Source organism: Arthrobotrys flagrans (assembly GCF_004000055.1).
Source record: "Arthrobotrys flagrans strain CBS H-5679 chromosome Unknown unitig_3, whole genome shotgun sequence".
Classification (NCBI taxonomy): Eukaryota; Fungi; Ascomycota; class Orbiliomycetes; order Orbiliales; family Orbiliaceae; genus Arthrobotrys; species Arthrobotrys flagrans.
In genome coordinates, this window is record NW_027137547.1 from 3,452,775 (window position 1) to 3,469,206 (window position 16,432).

At 45.7% G+C, this 16,432-nt stretch overlaps 3 protein-coding genes across 3 annotated transcripts; 1 reads left to right on the forward strand and 2 right to left on the reverse strand.

Moving 5' to 3' along the window:
* Nucleotides 1–1,615: 1,615 nt before the first annotated feature.
* DFL_002387 (uncharacterized protein) lies at nt 1,616–4,375 on the reverse strand (the record flags this gene model as incomplete). The annotated part of the gene is made up of 5 exons (XM_067631163.1): nt 1,616–1,741; nt 1,801–1,991; nt 2,049–2,249; nt 2,317–3,274; nt 3,344–4,375. 5 exons carry the CDS (start codon nt 4,373–4,375, stop codon nt 1,616–1,618), a joined length of 2,508 nt encoding a protein of 835 aa, XP_067493736.1.
* Nucleotides 4,376–7,991: 3,616 nt separating this feature from the next.
* DFL_002388 (uncharacterized protein) lies at nt 7,992–8,477 on the forward strand (the record flags this gene model as incomplete). Its single annotated transcript, XM_067631164.1, has 4 exons — nt 7,992–8,018; nt 8,101–8,129; nt 8,257–8,293; nt 8,361–8,477. 4 exons carry the CDS (start codon nt 7,992–7,994, stop codon nt 8,475–8,477), a joined length of 210 nt encoding a protein of 69 aa, XP_067493737.1.
* A 4,375-nt stretch (nt 8,478–12,852) lies between these two features.
* Nucleotides 12,853–13,499, reverse strand: DFL_002389 (uncharacterized protein; the record flags this gene model as incomplete). The annotated part of the gene is made up of 2 exons (XM_067631165.1): nt 12,853–13,120; nt 13,189–13,499. 2 exons carry the CDS (start codon nt 13,497–13,499, stop codon nt 12,853–12,855), a joined length of 579 nt encoding a protein of 192 aa, XP_067493738.1.
* Between the last annotated feature and the right edge of the window lie 2,933 nt (nt 13,500–16,432).

Below are 16,432 nucleotides of genomic sequence, written 5' to 3' on the forward strand. Positions count from 1 at the left end.
CGAAAAGGCATGGCGCAGAAAAGTAAATGCAGGAATCCTGCATGTTGAATTCACAATCTTGCGACTGCAACCCCAACACATTCTTCGGGGTTGACAGGTGGGTGGGTGAACAATACTTTTGTCCTCTGATAATGCTCGAGGGAAATAACGCTCGAGGAAGGACCCATAAGGATGATGCAACTTTCGAATTACAGCATCTTCCATGATGCTTCAGAAGGCTAAACTCATCCTGCCTTTCCCCCCTTCCAAACCTATTTCTAGACGCACGGATCAAGGGCAACCAAGATGTCTTCAAACCTGCAAACCACTGGGTCCAAAGATTCCGTTGCCGGCATGCCAGGTATTACAACAAGCTTCAACCTAGCCATCCAAAACTCAAAAAGCTAGGTCCACCTCTTAAATCTCTCCCCAAGCGAGAGTGAATTCTGAACGAACCCCCACAAAAAACCCCGTTGAATCGAAAAACCGTGAAATTACTTTTAGGAACGTCTAGATAGAGTATAACGTCCTCCACCTTTTCGTCAAGAAATTTAATATAATATATCATACAAGCAAATATATCTCCTGCACGCCCTGGGGAAATTAGAAACGTGAAGCCCGGAACATGCCTGTCTTCGAGAGTTTTCGTGTCAAGTGCCTGTCACCTCATAATGAAGTATGCGTCAGACTATTGTTCGGGGAAATTAACGGTCGTTTCGTGACGAGGATGATGCTTGTATGGAGAGCAATGGTTATTGCCGTTTCAACTCTAAAATCCTATTTTCAGTTCATGAGATCGGGGAACACATGCAAGAGGAAAGACTTGTGTGAGAAGTCATTTTGGAGATTGCTATTTTGATCCTTTTAAAGGGGAAGAAGTGATGATGCTCATGGTCTTAGAAGAAAGGAGATAAGGGAATAAAAGCACATGTCCATTTCAATGAAGCCCTATAAACTCCGTTTCAATGTAATGATGATGAGAGGCGAGAGCATAGAAAATGGAAACAGACAAGCGAAAAGGAAAAAAAGTGTATATAATTTTTTGGTGATAGTAATGGAATCAATAGTGCTAGACGACCATCCCAATGCACACCTCCGAAGTGATCTTATTCCCGTCTACTTCCGTCATTGTGAGAAAACAAAGTAAAACCATAAAGAAAGGAAATAAAAATAAAATAAAAAAAACCTTCGATACAAGATATGGTACGGAGAAAAGAAATAAGTAGAAAAGCTTTCATACGGCCGTGACACTATGGGTTGGTTTCCCAGCATTACAAAGGAGATTATAAAAAGGAGAAACAGAAAAGAAAAAGTCTACCGTTAAGTGTATACCGCTGTCCAAGGTTTCAATCAGCGTAGAAAAACAACGTAAAGCAAAGTGCCGAAATGATGTGTGGCCAGCAACTGCAAAATTAGAAATTCGTGAATCGGTTCGAGTAAAGGAAAAATGCATTGGGTATCGAGAAGAAACTCCTGGCATAGCCAGTCTCCTTTCCGGAAAATCGTGTGGACAAGGAGACGGCGTGTTGTGAATGGTAATTGTGACGATAGCAAATAGAAATGTTCAAGATGATTATTCTAGACCAAAGCGCGAACATATGAGCGTTTGTTCAAATACCAGAGCTTGGGGGGGCCTCTATTTTGCATGTTGCTGTACATTGCGCCCAGAGGGAGGAGTACCATTTGTAGACCCGTCGTCAGAGCCGTGGTCTCCAGACATCTCAATATACCGAGCAGTCCTAGCGAATTTTGGGACCGAATCCTATTGCGGGTCGTTAATAAGATTTCTTGGTGGAAATACAAAGCACTGTGCAAACTTACACTAGCCATGAGTTTGAAGACTTGTTCTTGGGCTTTCTCAAAGAGTGTGGCGACCTCTTGAAGGCTACCGAGCATTCCTTGTTGGTCTTTTGCGACGGCTCTAGTCATTGTCGAAGCAAGCTCTTGACGAAGAGTATGGTCGATGTTCAACTCACACGGCGAGCCGGGAGCCAGGAAGGCATTGTAGATTCCTATGAAGGATATGTTAGTTTATCGCCACGCTGATATCATGAAAATAGAATCCCTACCATAAGCGTAAGCTAAAGTCTCCCGAATGTTGTCGAGAGTTGTCTGGTTCTTGAATTGCAACTGAAAGTCGTTGACATCTATCCAGAAGGTCAAGTTCTCCTCACAGAGCGTTTCACGCAAGAACTCTCTGAAAAGAAGACGCAAAGCTGGGTCATGAATAATGCAAGAAAGACGAGTCGTGTTGGTCTCGCGGCTTTCACCTATTTCAAAAATAACATCAGTTGAAGCTGTTCCGGAAGAACCCGGAGTTGATTGGGTGGTACATACCAGCTTCCTTCCCACGCCCCGATTTGGAACCTTGGGAGCTCTTGTCGCCGTTTGCATGGCCGTTCCTCTTCTCGATGCTTCCCCTCTCCGAATCTATCCAACCAGCTACCCTCTTTCCACGTTCTGTTATAATGTAAATCGCAGACTTGGTTGGCTGGAAATCCTTTGCCTTTGGTTCCTGTTGAAGATATATTTTATCTTCAACCACGCATTGAATGAGTCCGAATCTGGTGAACAGGCTGGCAATTTCGTAAGTTTCAAGGGGCTCAATAGTTGTGCAGCAATCGAGCAACCAGTCCACCCCTGATTTGCCTGTGAAAGAATACTTGACAACCTTGTCGTAGACCTTCCGTGTTTCCGCCAACTTGATACCGGTATGGCCATCCCCGTACTCTGATAGTGAGTCCGAGTCGGATGCTGTGACTGTTTGCTTGATGTTGGGCGTGCTTCCAGCGAATCTTCGGAAGATAATCTCAGTAGTAGACTTGTCCTGAGAAACTTTGTCGGTAACAGGGTCTCTCTCGAGAATAACAAGTCGCATGGTGTTGTAAGGTGATGATAGGAGAGCCATGATGTGAGGAGAGTTGATCCCGTTTCGTTGGCAGAAACGCTCCAGGACATGTATCCCCTTCGGTGTTAACTGCCATAGCATATTTTTGCTTGTAAAAGGTGTACCTGTCTTCTCGCCAACAGCCTCCATAAACCTTGCAGCGACAAACTTTTGGCAGACTGTCCTAGCCATCTCCTTTGCCATGCTGAAGGTCGTTGTTGTAGTTGTTGTGACGATCCGAGAAGGATCCTTAGGGTCAGGCATTCTGTTAGATTGAGAAAACTTGAGCGAACCCAAATTATTTACAGCTTGGTCAGATGTGAAAGTAAATGAATATGTCTTGAAGCGTAACCTATGAGGCGTTAGAGGTAAGGAAACCATGAGTGTAGAGAACAGATCTTTGAAATCCTGTCGCCGATAGGAATTAGCGAAGCTTTTTGAGGTACAAAAACCTGCATCGTCCGAGGCAAGGCCTACCCTAGTGAACGGTCTATCATCCTGCGTCATACGCAACAATCTTGATGATGATTGATGCATGTTGGGCGTATTTGTTCTTGAAGGGTCTATGGCAACTGCCTGTGAATGATTCCCGGTCGTCTCGAGAACTTCAGCAAGTGTTAAACCCGCAGGGAACCGCTGGTTAAGAGATTCTAAGTTATCGTAGCTGGACGATTTCAAGAGGCTGCCGTCGCTTTTTCTTCGACTGGATAGCGTCTTTTTCCGGCCGAGGGTTTGAGAACTCGAAGGTGTTGTACTGCCGTTTTGAGGGTTTGTAGGCGAACCTGAAACCGCTCGTGCAAGATTGGCAAGCGAGAGAAGCGGGTTTGCGGATGATATGCTGATTGATGCTCGATTGGTGTGTCCGGTGTTTCCAACCCTTGTAGACTCCTTGTTATTATTGGTCAAGCCTTCTGTTTGCTTTACAGAACAGGGTCCTTCGATGGTAGTGAAGGATGGTGAAGGGACTGCGTTTGAGAGATTCTTGATTTGACGCTGGGCAAGAGTGCTGTAATATGAAGTAGACGCCGCGGTTGCACGGTTGTCGTCTTTCTTCGAGTTGAAGTTCGAGTTGGATGGTGGCGAAGTTGCAAGAATACTAGGGCTGATAGCACCAGTAGATGGGAGGATAGTGCAGTTGCTTGGTTCTTGGGTTTCCCGGATGGGAGTTATTGGAGAAGTTGGGAAGCTTTCAGTGGGAGTTGACTTAAAGGAGGAAGGCGAAAGAGCCGTTCCAGAAGATGGAGATGTCGGGTTTGGGCTTGTGATGATTGGGAGGCTGTTCCTCTTCACACCATTAAAACTACTGATAGTGGTAGTATTGCCGGAGTTATCGACAATTCGGATGTCCCCAGAGGCTCTGATATTGTTATTATTGGTAATGCTCCGGTTTGATATTAATGATATGTCGGTTGATGATGAGGGTGATAAAGTCGCAAGGCTGCTGCTACCGGCTGCGCTCGGACTGTCACAAGATCCAGAGGGAAAAGGCAGGACAGTCGTATCAGGCATGTAAGAGGAAGGAACGGGATGGGGAATAGCTATATACTGCAACTGTACATGTATATGCGAGATGCATATAAACAGTTGAGTATTTCCGGTTAGCTTTTATTGCACAAGCAACAGATGTAACAGCATAGCAAGATGCTTCTACCGAAAAGCGAATCGATAGCCGGCCGGGACGCCGTGGTTTATAAGTAAATAATAAAGTAACGATATATCGTCACTGTACCGCACTGCACAGACCCGGCAAACAAGGACGGACGGTCTATGTAGAAAGGAGATATGTATGTATGTATGATGCCCCGGCAGTAAAGCAACAATGATGACAGACAATAAGAAATAATATTAATCCGCAGTTCAAAACGCGAGACTGGGAGAAGAGACGAAACCCAACGGACAGACGGTCCTTTGGTTTAATAGGAAAGAAGAAGCGTTCAAAAAGGAAAGAAGGGAAGGTCCCAGATTTGGGACGACCCTCCGTTGGTGCATTTGCTTTTGCTACACAGGGCTTCTCTCACAGATTGGATTTGCCCGGTTCCCTGCGAAAGAGCACTAGCATGGCATTGGGTTTATTACTCTGGATGGGACCCAAACCGAACCAACAAGGTTGCCCTATCTTAATTGCGCTCTTCTGCTCACTAGCTACTCCTCGGTTGAGCAAGTGCAAGTTTGAGCGTAGTTCTCAGATTGCAGAGCAAGTGTGGGCGTGAGATGGGGGAGGAAAGCAAAGGCCGAAAATTTGATACCGAAAAGGTAGGAAAAAGAAAGTGCATAGAAAATGCGGACCAGAGCATGCAAATTGGGGCCAGAAAAAAGCATGCTCGAAAAAGTAGCGTGGCAGCGGTAAATGGTGTAGGCAACCGGGGTGTCTGCCACGCTACTGCTGCACAGCCAGGGAGGGGTGAAAGTGGAGAATGTCGACCTCGGACAACAATTGAATTGAAAGAGGGTGTGGGAGAGGTAGGGGAGAAGGGTGAGGGTGGAGAAGAACCCTGCAAGTTAGCCCTTTCTCTATCCAGCTAGCCGGACGAGGTAAAGTCCTGAAAATAAGACTCGTCGGAGTAGCTGCACGAGTCAATTGCAAGCGTGGGAATGAGAGCATGGCTCGCACATGGCAATAGCATCAGCAGATGGGACTCATAATTGGGCTTTTTTTTCCCCGTTCGTTCGTTAATTCTGGGAAGAAGCCCTAATCTGGATGGAGGTCCATTTGAAGCCGGAGACCTTGTGTCTTCTCTCTTGCTTTCTCGATGCTGTGGATACCCTGTAGATTGTTCCATTAACTCGCCCACCATGCCCTTAATCCACCGGCCGGATGGTCTGAAAATAAACAAAATGACGAGGGGTAACATAACATACATACTAGCATGTAATGTACTGTATATATGCATATAAGTATGTGCTTACGGGCGGGGAAGAGAGGAGATTAGGGAGCTTGCAGGTGCATTCCGAAAGATGGGTCGCAACGTGGGCTTGGTTGTACCACCTTGTCATAGTATAGCAGAACAGAACGCTGTCTGTCGCTGTTCTTGCCCTGTCAGGACGATGAAAATGTAGTGATTCGCGGATGTGCAAATGTATGCAATGAGACCAAGGGCAGGGGAAGCAGGAAAGAATGCCTACCGGACTCGCTTGTTAGAACTAGGCACCCTCGCTAGCTGAACGGTACCGGAGTGAGCGGTGACTAGTGTCGGATTGAACGACGACGCCTAGAACGATATATTATATCGACATATTTAGCAGCGAAAACTAGCAGAAGCTAGTAGAAGATGCCGATGATGTCAAAATAGATATATCGACTCCACAAACAAGCTTTTCATCCACCCACACGGTTGATATCAGGTGCTGATAGCGAAACCTTAAAAATAGCTTGCGAGACAAAACGAAAAGAGGCGAAAGGGTATAATTTTAGAAAGAACGAACGAGGATCGAAGCGCCACCGCTGGCCATACCCACGGATCCCCAGTGCTGGTGGTGGTGGTGGTGGTGGTGGTGTACAGCGTCCTGGCCTTTCTTGAAGGTTCGAAATTGAAACAACAGTCTCTACCTATGGCGAAAACAGCATAAGACACAATAAAACGGTTAACTTACAGGTGATACTAGTTTGAGAGGTTGGAAGGGTGGTCGGCAGGTTCGTAGGTTCGTCAAGCACCGGTGCCAGTCTCATTCGGGGAGATACAGATAAGAATGGCTGATTGGCTAAAGCTAGTTGGTCAAAGAGAATGTGAGATTCTAATTTAATCGTCTTTGTCTTCCTTATCGGTTTGTCTGTTATGTCTGTCTGTCTAGGAAGCTTGATTCGATCCTATTAATTAGAGGTTTCCAGGTTTGATATGATTTGATGCTCAAGCCGCAAGCGTTAACGTAACGTTGGGGAAGCCTTCTAGAATTCAGCTCGAACGTTGACTGGGTGTATGCATGTAACCAGAAAACGATAACCCCAGAAAAGCCGACCAGACCAAGAAAGAATTAAAAAGAAGAAAAAAAATTAAAAGTTCGAGTAGGAACGCGGAGCAATATGCCGGTCGGTGGAGCATATGAGGTCGATCGATAAATTTGTAATGGATGATGCCGTTTTACGTATGTCTGTCGGGTCTACAAGATGATGAGTTTCGCGTGTGAAGGAAGAAAAGTGACTACAGTTCAGGGTATCCTGGTGTAGAGGCTCGATTTAACGGATTCACGAGTTAACGTCAGGTCATTCACTCTAACTAGCGGGCACCTCCGTATTATATTATGTATGAGTGGATCAACCAGCAAAAAACGGGGGCTCGTCTTATACCGTTACCTCCAATGTTTTCCTTTTACTTGATAGGGGAAACCCTTTGGCTTGGCCCGAGGTCTAAAGCTTGACGTGATGTTATATTTTATCTCCACCAGATCATATTATTATCAGTGCAGCAGTGCAGTGCGGTACAGAACCTTCTGTCTTTATCCATTTTACCGCTCTCTATTCAGAAGTTCGAGAAGAGCAATCATGACAGGAGAAAGCGAACCACAGACAAGAACTTTCCACGAACAATCCAAACGGGGTCAAGTCAGAGACGCCGTGGCTTCTCATCCCTGGAGGAGGAGCCGTCTCTCACTGACTAGGGCCCTGCGCTTTTGCATTCCCACGAGCTTAAAAACCCCACTTCGTAAAAATGCTAGAAACCTTTGTCGAAGAAAGCCTTATTGGCCAAGCCTCACCTTGAAACGTCCGCATGGAAAGAAATAAGCTCTAACAACCCACAAATCAGCGGAGGCAATAATATTCTTCAGCTATGTGCGGACCTCCAGTCCACCAATGCTTGTTCCCAATGCACGGAATACATCATTGTCACCCTTATGAACTCGGAATTTTTGAAGTAAAAAGTGAGTAAAGTTTACCGACATCCTTCTTATCAAGGTCTAGAAACACTGTGCCCTGTGGGTCACAAAAAAACAAAAAAAGACTTATGAACAAGACCGCCATGAAAACGCCTCATGATGCTCATGTGGGACTGCTTGACAGGATTTTTTTCTCTTTCAGCTCCTAGTACCACGTGGCAATATTATTATTTTAAGATGTTTTACACTATTGAAAAGGTCGTACCGTGCTACATACCACGCCGCAATCTGGCGACGCCTTCTATGCCGGGTGGAGATGCTCTCTGACTCTTCGAGGCAACAGGTAAAAGCACATATCCGGACTAATTCGCTTCCGTTTAATCTATCTGATGCCAGAACACCCGAGAGCTAACTCGATGGCAAAGATAGGCTGTATTCGGAAAGATCACCTTTGGTGAAACGATCAAGATCAACTTGTAATTGTATGGCTCCGCAATCCAGCAGCAAGAGATATCAAAAGCTTGGGCCCGTCGCTTTCGAACTCCATTGACCTACGGTTTCTCCAAAATTTTACGCACTAGTCACCGCATCATTGCAATCTTGTTGGAAAGGCCTCTGGTTAGTTAACCTGCAGGTCATATTTTCAGAGTAATCAAACCTAAGTATATATTTTGTGATTCACAAGGTTTGTTTGAAGACTCAAAGTGCACCGTTGCACGACCTTGAGTTCGAAAAGAGTCCGATGTACTCGGCCCCAATTAGCACGCCGTGGAACAAATCCGTTCCGCCACCCACGTTATGAATCCCTATTCCAACCAATTTGTCCCATGAGGTCTTCCATGGATATTTGTAGGGATTACGTTGAAGCTTATTCCACCACATGTTTATCAAACACCCACACCGCCGAGAACTCGTTGTTCCGTGAATACAACCTCGATTTTTAAAAGTTTTAAAAGGTTTTAACGCCACCAACTGAATGAGTTCCTGCTGACGGTTTTCACTAGGCGCGAAAAGGGTATTTGTGAGCATCTATTACGACGCCTCTCCTGTGGGCAAACCATCACGGCACCTGCCAAGGTATAATATTGAGCTTGTTAGTGGAGATCTTGGGTTCGTTTCTAGGACGGATTCATCAACAGGAATCAATCTGGTGTTGGGACCACCATGCATATGCCGGCTCAAGGTATCTCCTGCCGCCGTGGATGACGCCAGATTTGCAGCTGTGCACACTTTTTTCCCCAAATTTACTTCCAGTGTCATAACAATCCTCATATATGGCTGGCTGGGGTGATATTTCTGTCGGGAGGCAAAAAAGTTGATGCACACGTGGGAAGCGAGTCCCGAGATGTCAAATTCTCGACGGAAGCCCACGAGGGGAAAACAATTAAGGGGTGGTGGTCTATGCTGCATTCCGTATTGTTTTTTTGGACATGCTTTCCGTCTGAAGCCGGGAATTGCATGTTGGTTCGTAGGATCCAACTTCCCTTTTCTGGAGAGAGAAACATGCCTGTAACTTTTCCCGTCTACGCATGCGAAGCTGTGAGAATGTCGGTGCTGGAATCTAACCAGCTGCACCCAGTACATATTCCTGTCGGGCAAAAGCCGTGTCGTTTTTCTATAATTCCCCAAGCAGCATTTCCGGCGTTCTGTAATGCATTGCGCATCCGTAATACCTCTTGATGATAATACTAATAGTCATATCCACCCCTTTAATCAAACCCCCAACATATTTGTTTTTAGTTCAAAGATATCGTGGAATCCCGTCATACCTAACCCCAGGGCGGGGGTCGCGTGGGAATTTCGTGCACCATCCCACAAGGCCTACATTTGTCAATGTGGCGCCAGTCAGAACAGCGCGTTGAGGTTTAAGCTTGCAACATTTGGCGATATAGCGCAAAAAAAATATAATTTCTGTTCTTTTTCATCATGCCGTTAAGATGCCGTTGGTTCCAGGTCTCCACAAACTACATCATAACCCGAGTTAAAGAGTTCTAGAATGTGGTCGAAAAATCCGAACTGCCGTTTTGGCTGAGGGAGGATTCGGGTTATCGGCCACCTTATGAGGCTTTTAGGCACTTGCATTGATGATAGCGTTACGCCCAAACTTACTATTGATAACCTAAGGCTCGTTACGAGGCCCTCGATACGCCGACGTCTGTACTGTATGCGATGATCCTTGCCCGGTATCGAAAATTCAAAATACCAACGTTCGTACCGCCGGCCGCGAAAAGACGCAGAGTGAGAACAGATCAGAGCCGAAAGCACTTCATTTTTTTGCGAATCTCAAAGCGGTCCAAATCCCTGTTGCCACGAGGTCGAGGACGCACAAAGTTCTTGTGTCGAAATCATCATTTATTGGGCCAATAAGAGAAAGGAGCCCCCAAGAGTAGTGCATGCCTGAACCGGCAGCTCACACCTTGGCTGCATCTCAGCGCGCAGTAACGACGCAGACCAATGTTGAGTTCTCAAGCAAAATAAGGGGATGAACTGCATCTTCCCGTTCCCGCCTTCCTGATAAAGACCATCGAAGAGAACAGAAACGTGACCCAAGTTCCCCATTTCCCCCCCTTTCTTAACATATGAGCAGAAATCAAAGTTGAAACACATCCTTTCTTGTTTCTTTTCATCGTAAACAGGAAGGTGGTAGTAGGCTGAATCGAACATCATGCCGTTAATATCAATTTCATATCAACTTTTAGTGCAGATGAGAAACATACGAAGCTAACCCCTCTTCAGATCTCAAACCCCAAAAGTGGGTCCATCCTCGTCTCCATCCAAAAAAAAACCACGTGCGCATCAACTTGAAGCAATGTGATTCCAGCCAGCCATATCAAAATCGAGCCAGGCCCCTGAGCCCAGAATCCACACACCCCGGATTCCCCGTGTAGCCGCGGCATCACAAAGAAATTCTAGCTTGAAGCAAGAGAGCCTAGACAGTGGATGTGGACGTCGATGCAAATGCACCATCATCAATTAATTATTTTTGCTTCGTTTAATCCTGTTCTAAGAGATATCTTGCTTGCGATAGCCGATATTTCGCATTCAATGCCTCACTCTAGACTAACCTCAAAAAACACAGTCATCGTTTAACTTAATTCTAAACCATTAGGCCCCTTTTCTGGCTAACGGCATTCCCGAATTCTTAAACACGAGTAAAAACATCTTGAACACCTGCGACTGCGACTTTGACTTTTCGAGAGGGGAAAAAATACCTTCAACACCAGAAAATCACCAGCTGCCTAGTATTCCTTGGCCACGTTTTGATCTTCGTATGCAATATTCACAAATCACACAATCCTTTCTGTAAGAATATTATTCCCGGCCGCAGCACGAGAAAACCCGCAAATCTTTACCTCGGCAAGATCTTATTGCCGATCTATGTTTCAAGTCGATGGAGCGGGAAAAAAAAAAAACTTGGTTCATTGCTTCGCATTTGCAAAAAATGGGGTTCGGTTCCCCGATTCAGCGGAGGGTCCTAGACTTTTCTGTCTAACTCTTCTCCCGTTGTTTAAAATGCAAGATTACAAAATCTCCGCCTGCTTGTGGCCAACACGAAATGGTAGATCTGATTGCCTGCCTGGCGATATAATGTGCGGTATCCGCGATCAGATATCTGAACAATCTTAAACCTCATGATTACTCACATCTGTAAGCATGTATGAAGCATCATAGCGGCCGCAAAAGGCAAAAAACAAAGAGGTATTCCGCAGGGGAACTTTTTAAAATCGGATAATCCGACCACTCAATATCAACAGACTTGCCCGGTCTCCGGAATATTTCATCAGGAACCATACACTTAGTACATATTACTATTTATGTTATAAAAGGAAAAGGAAGAAAAAAAGGGGGGGTAACAATTAAATGTCTTACTATCTAGAATACCACGGTTCCATCTGGTTCAATGGTTACCCTCGATTTCAAAACGCAAAAGTATTCTGCATTAGCTCGTCTTTCACGGGATTTACCACCGATGTATCAGTGCGCAAATGTGGCTAGTGAAGACCCTTGAGGATGTATCGATAGCTGTCTGAGCCCGGGACATCAAATATACAAAGATTGGATAACGGCTGTTTTAGCGGTCGCACATACTCGCTGACTCGAGAGTGCGAAGAGGCTCGAGTCCAAGCTTATAGAGAAAAGAGGCTCGTATAACTCGGCTTAACCATTTACTATCAAAAACACAACGTCCGAGCACCTCCACAAAACCACCAACTGCATCATTATCCCATATACAAATCTGGGGATATATCCGGAAGGAAAGGGGAATCATCTTCTTAAAAAGACGGGAAGCGCAAAACAAATTTCCCCCAAAAATATAACGTTAAAGATCTGGATAATTAGCTAAAATATATTAGTCATCCCGAGGTATCTGTATAAAAAAAAGCAATCGTGCCCCTCTGCAATGCTGCAAGCGCTCGAACTCAGAACTGTCAGAAAAAGATAAATTCTTGCAGCGCATACACAGACAGTATGCAGTATTTTTAAAACAAAACGGTCAAGGCGGTAAGACATCTTCGAAAAAGTCTTTCGCAAGTTTTGGCGAACAAAAAAAATAATTTGCGATACACCTGTCCGCAGGGCGCGGTACGACAACTTTAATCAGCATCTCGACACCACTTCAATAGGAATAAACTCACGGGAGAGGCTTTTGGGATACCGAACTACCCTAAACCAACCTCTCTCAAATGTCTTTTGCAAAATCTGAACACATCGTTCAAAAAAAAAATTAAAATTTATATATAGAGTTCACACATGATAACAAAGCGGAAGGCCTTAAAGCGCCGCACGGACATCTTCAATATCCTTTGGTCCCGATTGTAACGAAAGACACACCAGAGCCGAGCATTCACTTTTCCTTCCTCAAAAATCAAAAGTTCTTCATGAGTCCCTAACCTACGCGGAACGTTCAGCAAATCGAATTGTAAAACTCGCGGAAAGGAGTGAGCGGGCCATCTACACTAGAACCTTCGATAACGTGGAAACTACACTTATTAAACACAAGACGAGTTCCGTTTCCGATTCCAAATCTCACTTGTCCCCATGCTACTCCACTTCTTTTACTGACAATACATACAAAGCAAGCCGTCTCGACAATCTGAAATCTCCTTAAGATCACCCCGCATTGAAACAGAAGAGGGAAAAAAAAACTTAATCTAGCCCCACCCAGATCCCTAGCATTATCCCTCGCTAGCTCTTCCTTCATCCATAGATCCGAGGCTCGCATCTTTGCCACTTGAGTTCGCACGAGTCAATGCAGAGATCAAAGGTGGCACATTCGAGGACTGATGGCGTGAACTGCTGTCTTCAATATACTCAGGGGGGCTGGAAGACGGCGACTTAGTCGAGTCCCGTTTTGACCTTTCCCCTCCGCCACTAACGAGTTTATGCAAGCGCGCCAATGTAGACGGGGACCGACGACTCTTGCTTGTCGGATTTAGTGAGACTCTGCGAATGTCGGATATCAAGCCATCAGACACGGACCGCTCTTCCAAGGCGTTCGTGATGAAGCCTACGCTTGAGCGCTCTGGAACCGAGCCCGAGAGCGAGGCTGTAATGTAGATGTCGCAGAAGCATTATCTGCCACCGGCGGAGTGGATGGTTCTGATGCAGCTCTCGTAGTCTCTTTGGCCACCCTTCCGTATAGCATAGCAATGGATAAAATTTCGGTCTCGAACTCGGTCCGAGTCGTTCGACTTGATCGATTATTCGTCATAGGAGTATCAATTAGTGATGAATCCGTCATTTTGACAATGTCTGGAGGACCTGTAATAAAATCCTTCGGCGTCAATCTGTCAAGTGCACCAGGTGGGAGTGAAGGCGCCATTGCAATGTCTTCATGTTGCTTTCTGTTCTTCACACCAACAGGGATACCCGTGGTCTCTTGCAATGCTTTAGCATATATTTCCCTAAGGTCAAGGACATCGGGGGTGTCACTAAAATTGGGCTTTGGAGTTTTATCTGGTGAACCTGTTTCCTCAGAAGTCCAGATAGCGGAGATGCCATAATCGTCTCCATGAAGGCCAGTGTAGAACGCTCGTGTAAAGATATTTATTTTTTTAAAAAACAATTAAGAAGTTTTTTAATATAATCATTAAATTAAAGTCTTTATTTTAAAAATAAAGAAGTCCTCTCCTGGCTCAGGTGGCCTCTCTGGCCCTTCAGACTGAGTTTTCTCCAATGGTGTCATCAACATTTCAGAAAATAGTCGATGTTTCCCAACTAACATATCGAGCATCTTCGCCTCTTCTTCTGTAACCTCAGCGCCTCTCTGGTGGATCGTCTTCGAAGAGGGACCAGGGGAGTGCGCCGATCTACCACCCCACCCTCGACTCTTTGTTCACTTGAGTCCCTTCGAGAGACGTTCAAGGCAGCAATAACCTTTGATGCCCTTCTCTCGCCCAAAGAGCTCTTTCGTGAACCCTCGGACGCAGTATTGTAGCTATCTATCCTTAGCCCATGACTTTCAGGTGGAGGTCCCGAGCTAGAACTACTTTCTTGCTTCGCCGAACTCCCAGTCCTCGAGGAATTTTGCCCTTCGCATCTGTAGTCTTTGGAGAAATCGCTGATGGCGTTGGAGGAGTTCTAGGAGTGAGGGGGCTCTCGAGGGGAGTGCGGAAACGGTGAGCTTCGCCTGCAACATAGCAGCAAGTTGGACCATCGTCACGAAAATGCGGGTCCTCTTGCTTTGTAGGCTCTTTGGTTGACATGGTATTTAGAGTGGTATCTGAGTTCTTGCGTTTCTTGTGTCTCCATCCTGGGATGCCGTGGTGCTTTTTATGGTTGCCTGATTCTGTAGAGACCCTCGAAAGATCAATTGGAGTTGGTGTTTTCAGCAGTGGGCACTGCTTAGGGTGTTCACGAATTCGTGACTAGAGTTGTAATGATGGGATATCCGATTATTGGGAAGCTCAGTCGACGGAATATCTCGTAGACTACCTTGCGCAGCGGACGACTTGCGAGACATTCCGGGTATACAATTGTGTATAAAACTTTTCCCATTCTGTTTGCCCACAGGGAAGGTCAGTGGCGAACGCATAAATTGCAATAATCCGGATGCTCGTCTTCGCTTGACAACCGGGGAATTGTTAGGAACAGTCGGCACTCCCATTAAAGTCTTCGCCAATTGAGGGATTGTTCAAATTATGTCCATCAAGTAGTTTTAAACTGTCACCACCATCCAATGGCGGAGCAAAAGCTCCAGACTGCCGAATATAGCCCCCGGTGGGAGTACCGCTTTTCACAATAGGAGATTCTGTCCCCGATATCTCCCAATTATCCCCGCCTGGTGAAGTCTGTGGCGTTACACGAGGGGAGGGCCTCGGAGATGGCCTGGGCGAATATACATGCACATTTTGAAGGGGAGGAGTCTATGTAGGTGCCTTGATCCCTGCGCCCGGAGACCGCCCGGGGGATCCTCTTCTGGGTGAAGGAGATGGAAAGGACCGGAAAATTGCATCCTGGCGAAGAGGTAGCGATGAGGGAGAGCAAACTGCTGGCCGTGGATTTTGATTCATGCCCGCAATATTTGTCTGAGAGCCGCGCGGGCTGACTTGGGGGCTAGCCATGGCGTTTGACTGCTGTCGGAGGAAACTGGGCCTATATGCATGCTTGAATGGCAATGACGCCTCGTGCTCGTGTCCATGATTTTTACCCATCTTCGAGTTTTTCTATACATATATTAGCACCATGTTTCCAAGAATCGTAAGACGTTTTCAAAGATAGAACTGTCTATGGAAATCCCCCCATGGCCTATTGTAATAAGACACAGTCGAGAATCGAAACTAAACATACTGAATATTCCAAAGAATGTAACAATATAAACTCTTTTCAGAACCAACAGTCAGGAAACTAGTAAGCTTATTCGATGTTCTGGTTAACTACCTTTGCGACGGTCAACCCCGCGCGGGCACTATATGGCATCCCAGGGCTGAGCCTGTGTAATTGTAGCCGGGAAATTGCAAAGCCAGCCTTGAGAAAAGGAGAAAGCGGACTAAGGAATGTTAGGTCGGTGCTGTGGGGTGAAGGGTAGCTAGATGAGGTATCAATCTCGGAGAGATGACCCGATGGGAGGATACAGATCCGCAGACGACATTGCTTATACTTGAGGCTAATAGGTATAAACAAAGGAATTTCGGTGGCCTTGTATTCGGATCGACATGGGATCAGAAGCACTATAAGAAAATAGCAATATATCGATTGTAGGGCCTGCACTCGTATCATGTTGTATTTTAGTTGTTGCTGCTGAAGGTCTTTTGGAAATTCGGGCCTCAGTAACTTACCGGAGGGCGGCACGGTATGGGCTACTCAAGGACTTTAAATGTACCTGTTAGGTAGACACAGCTGGTAGCCAGCTGGGGCTAAAGTTCGATATGAAAATGAATTGATGCAATATATACAATCTCCTAAAATCTTCATCATACAATACGTACAAGAAGGGAGCCAATGGAGAGATAAATACCCAGCGGAGGAGAGATAAAAGCCTCAAAAAATATTCAAAAATACAATGCTCCATCACGCCTGACATTTGGAAAAACAGCGCCCACGGGGATGTACATTTGTACAAAAAGGAAAAGACAACGAGAATCGACAAAAGATAGCCATAACTATCAATGCAACAAGTTCAGGGGTCTGCGACGAGACCATGCCACTCCTCCCACTTTTTAGGCATTGCTAAAAGACCCACTCTGTCAGTCCTAATAGAAGTGCTTCCCAGTCTATATGCCATCTAGGTATGTTTGGTTCTAAAATGTGAAAAAA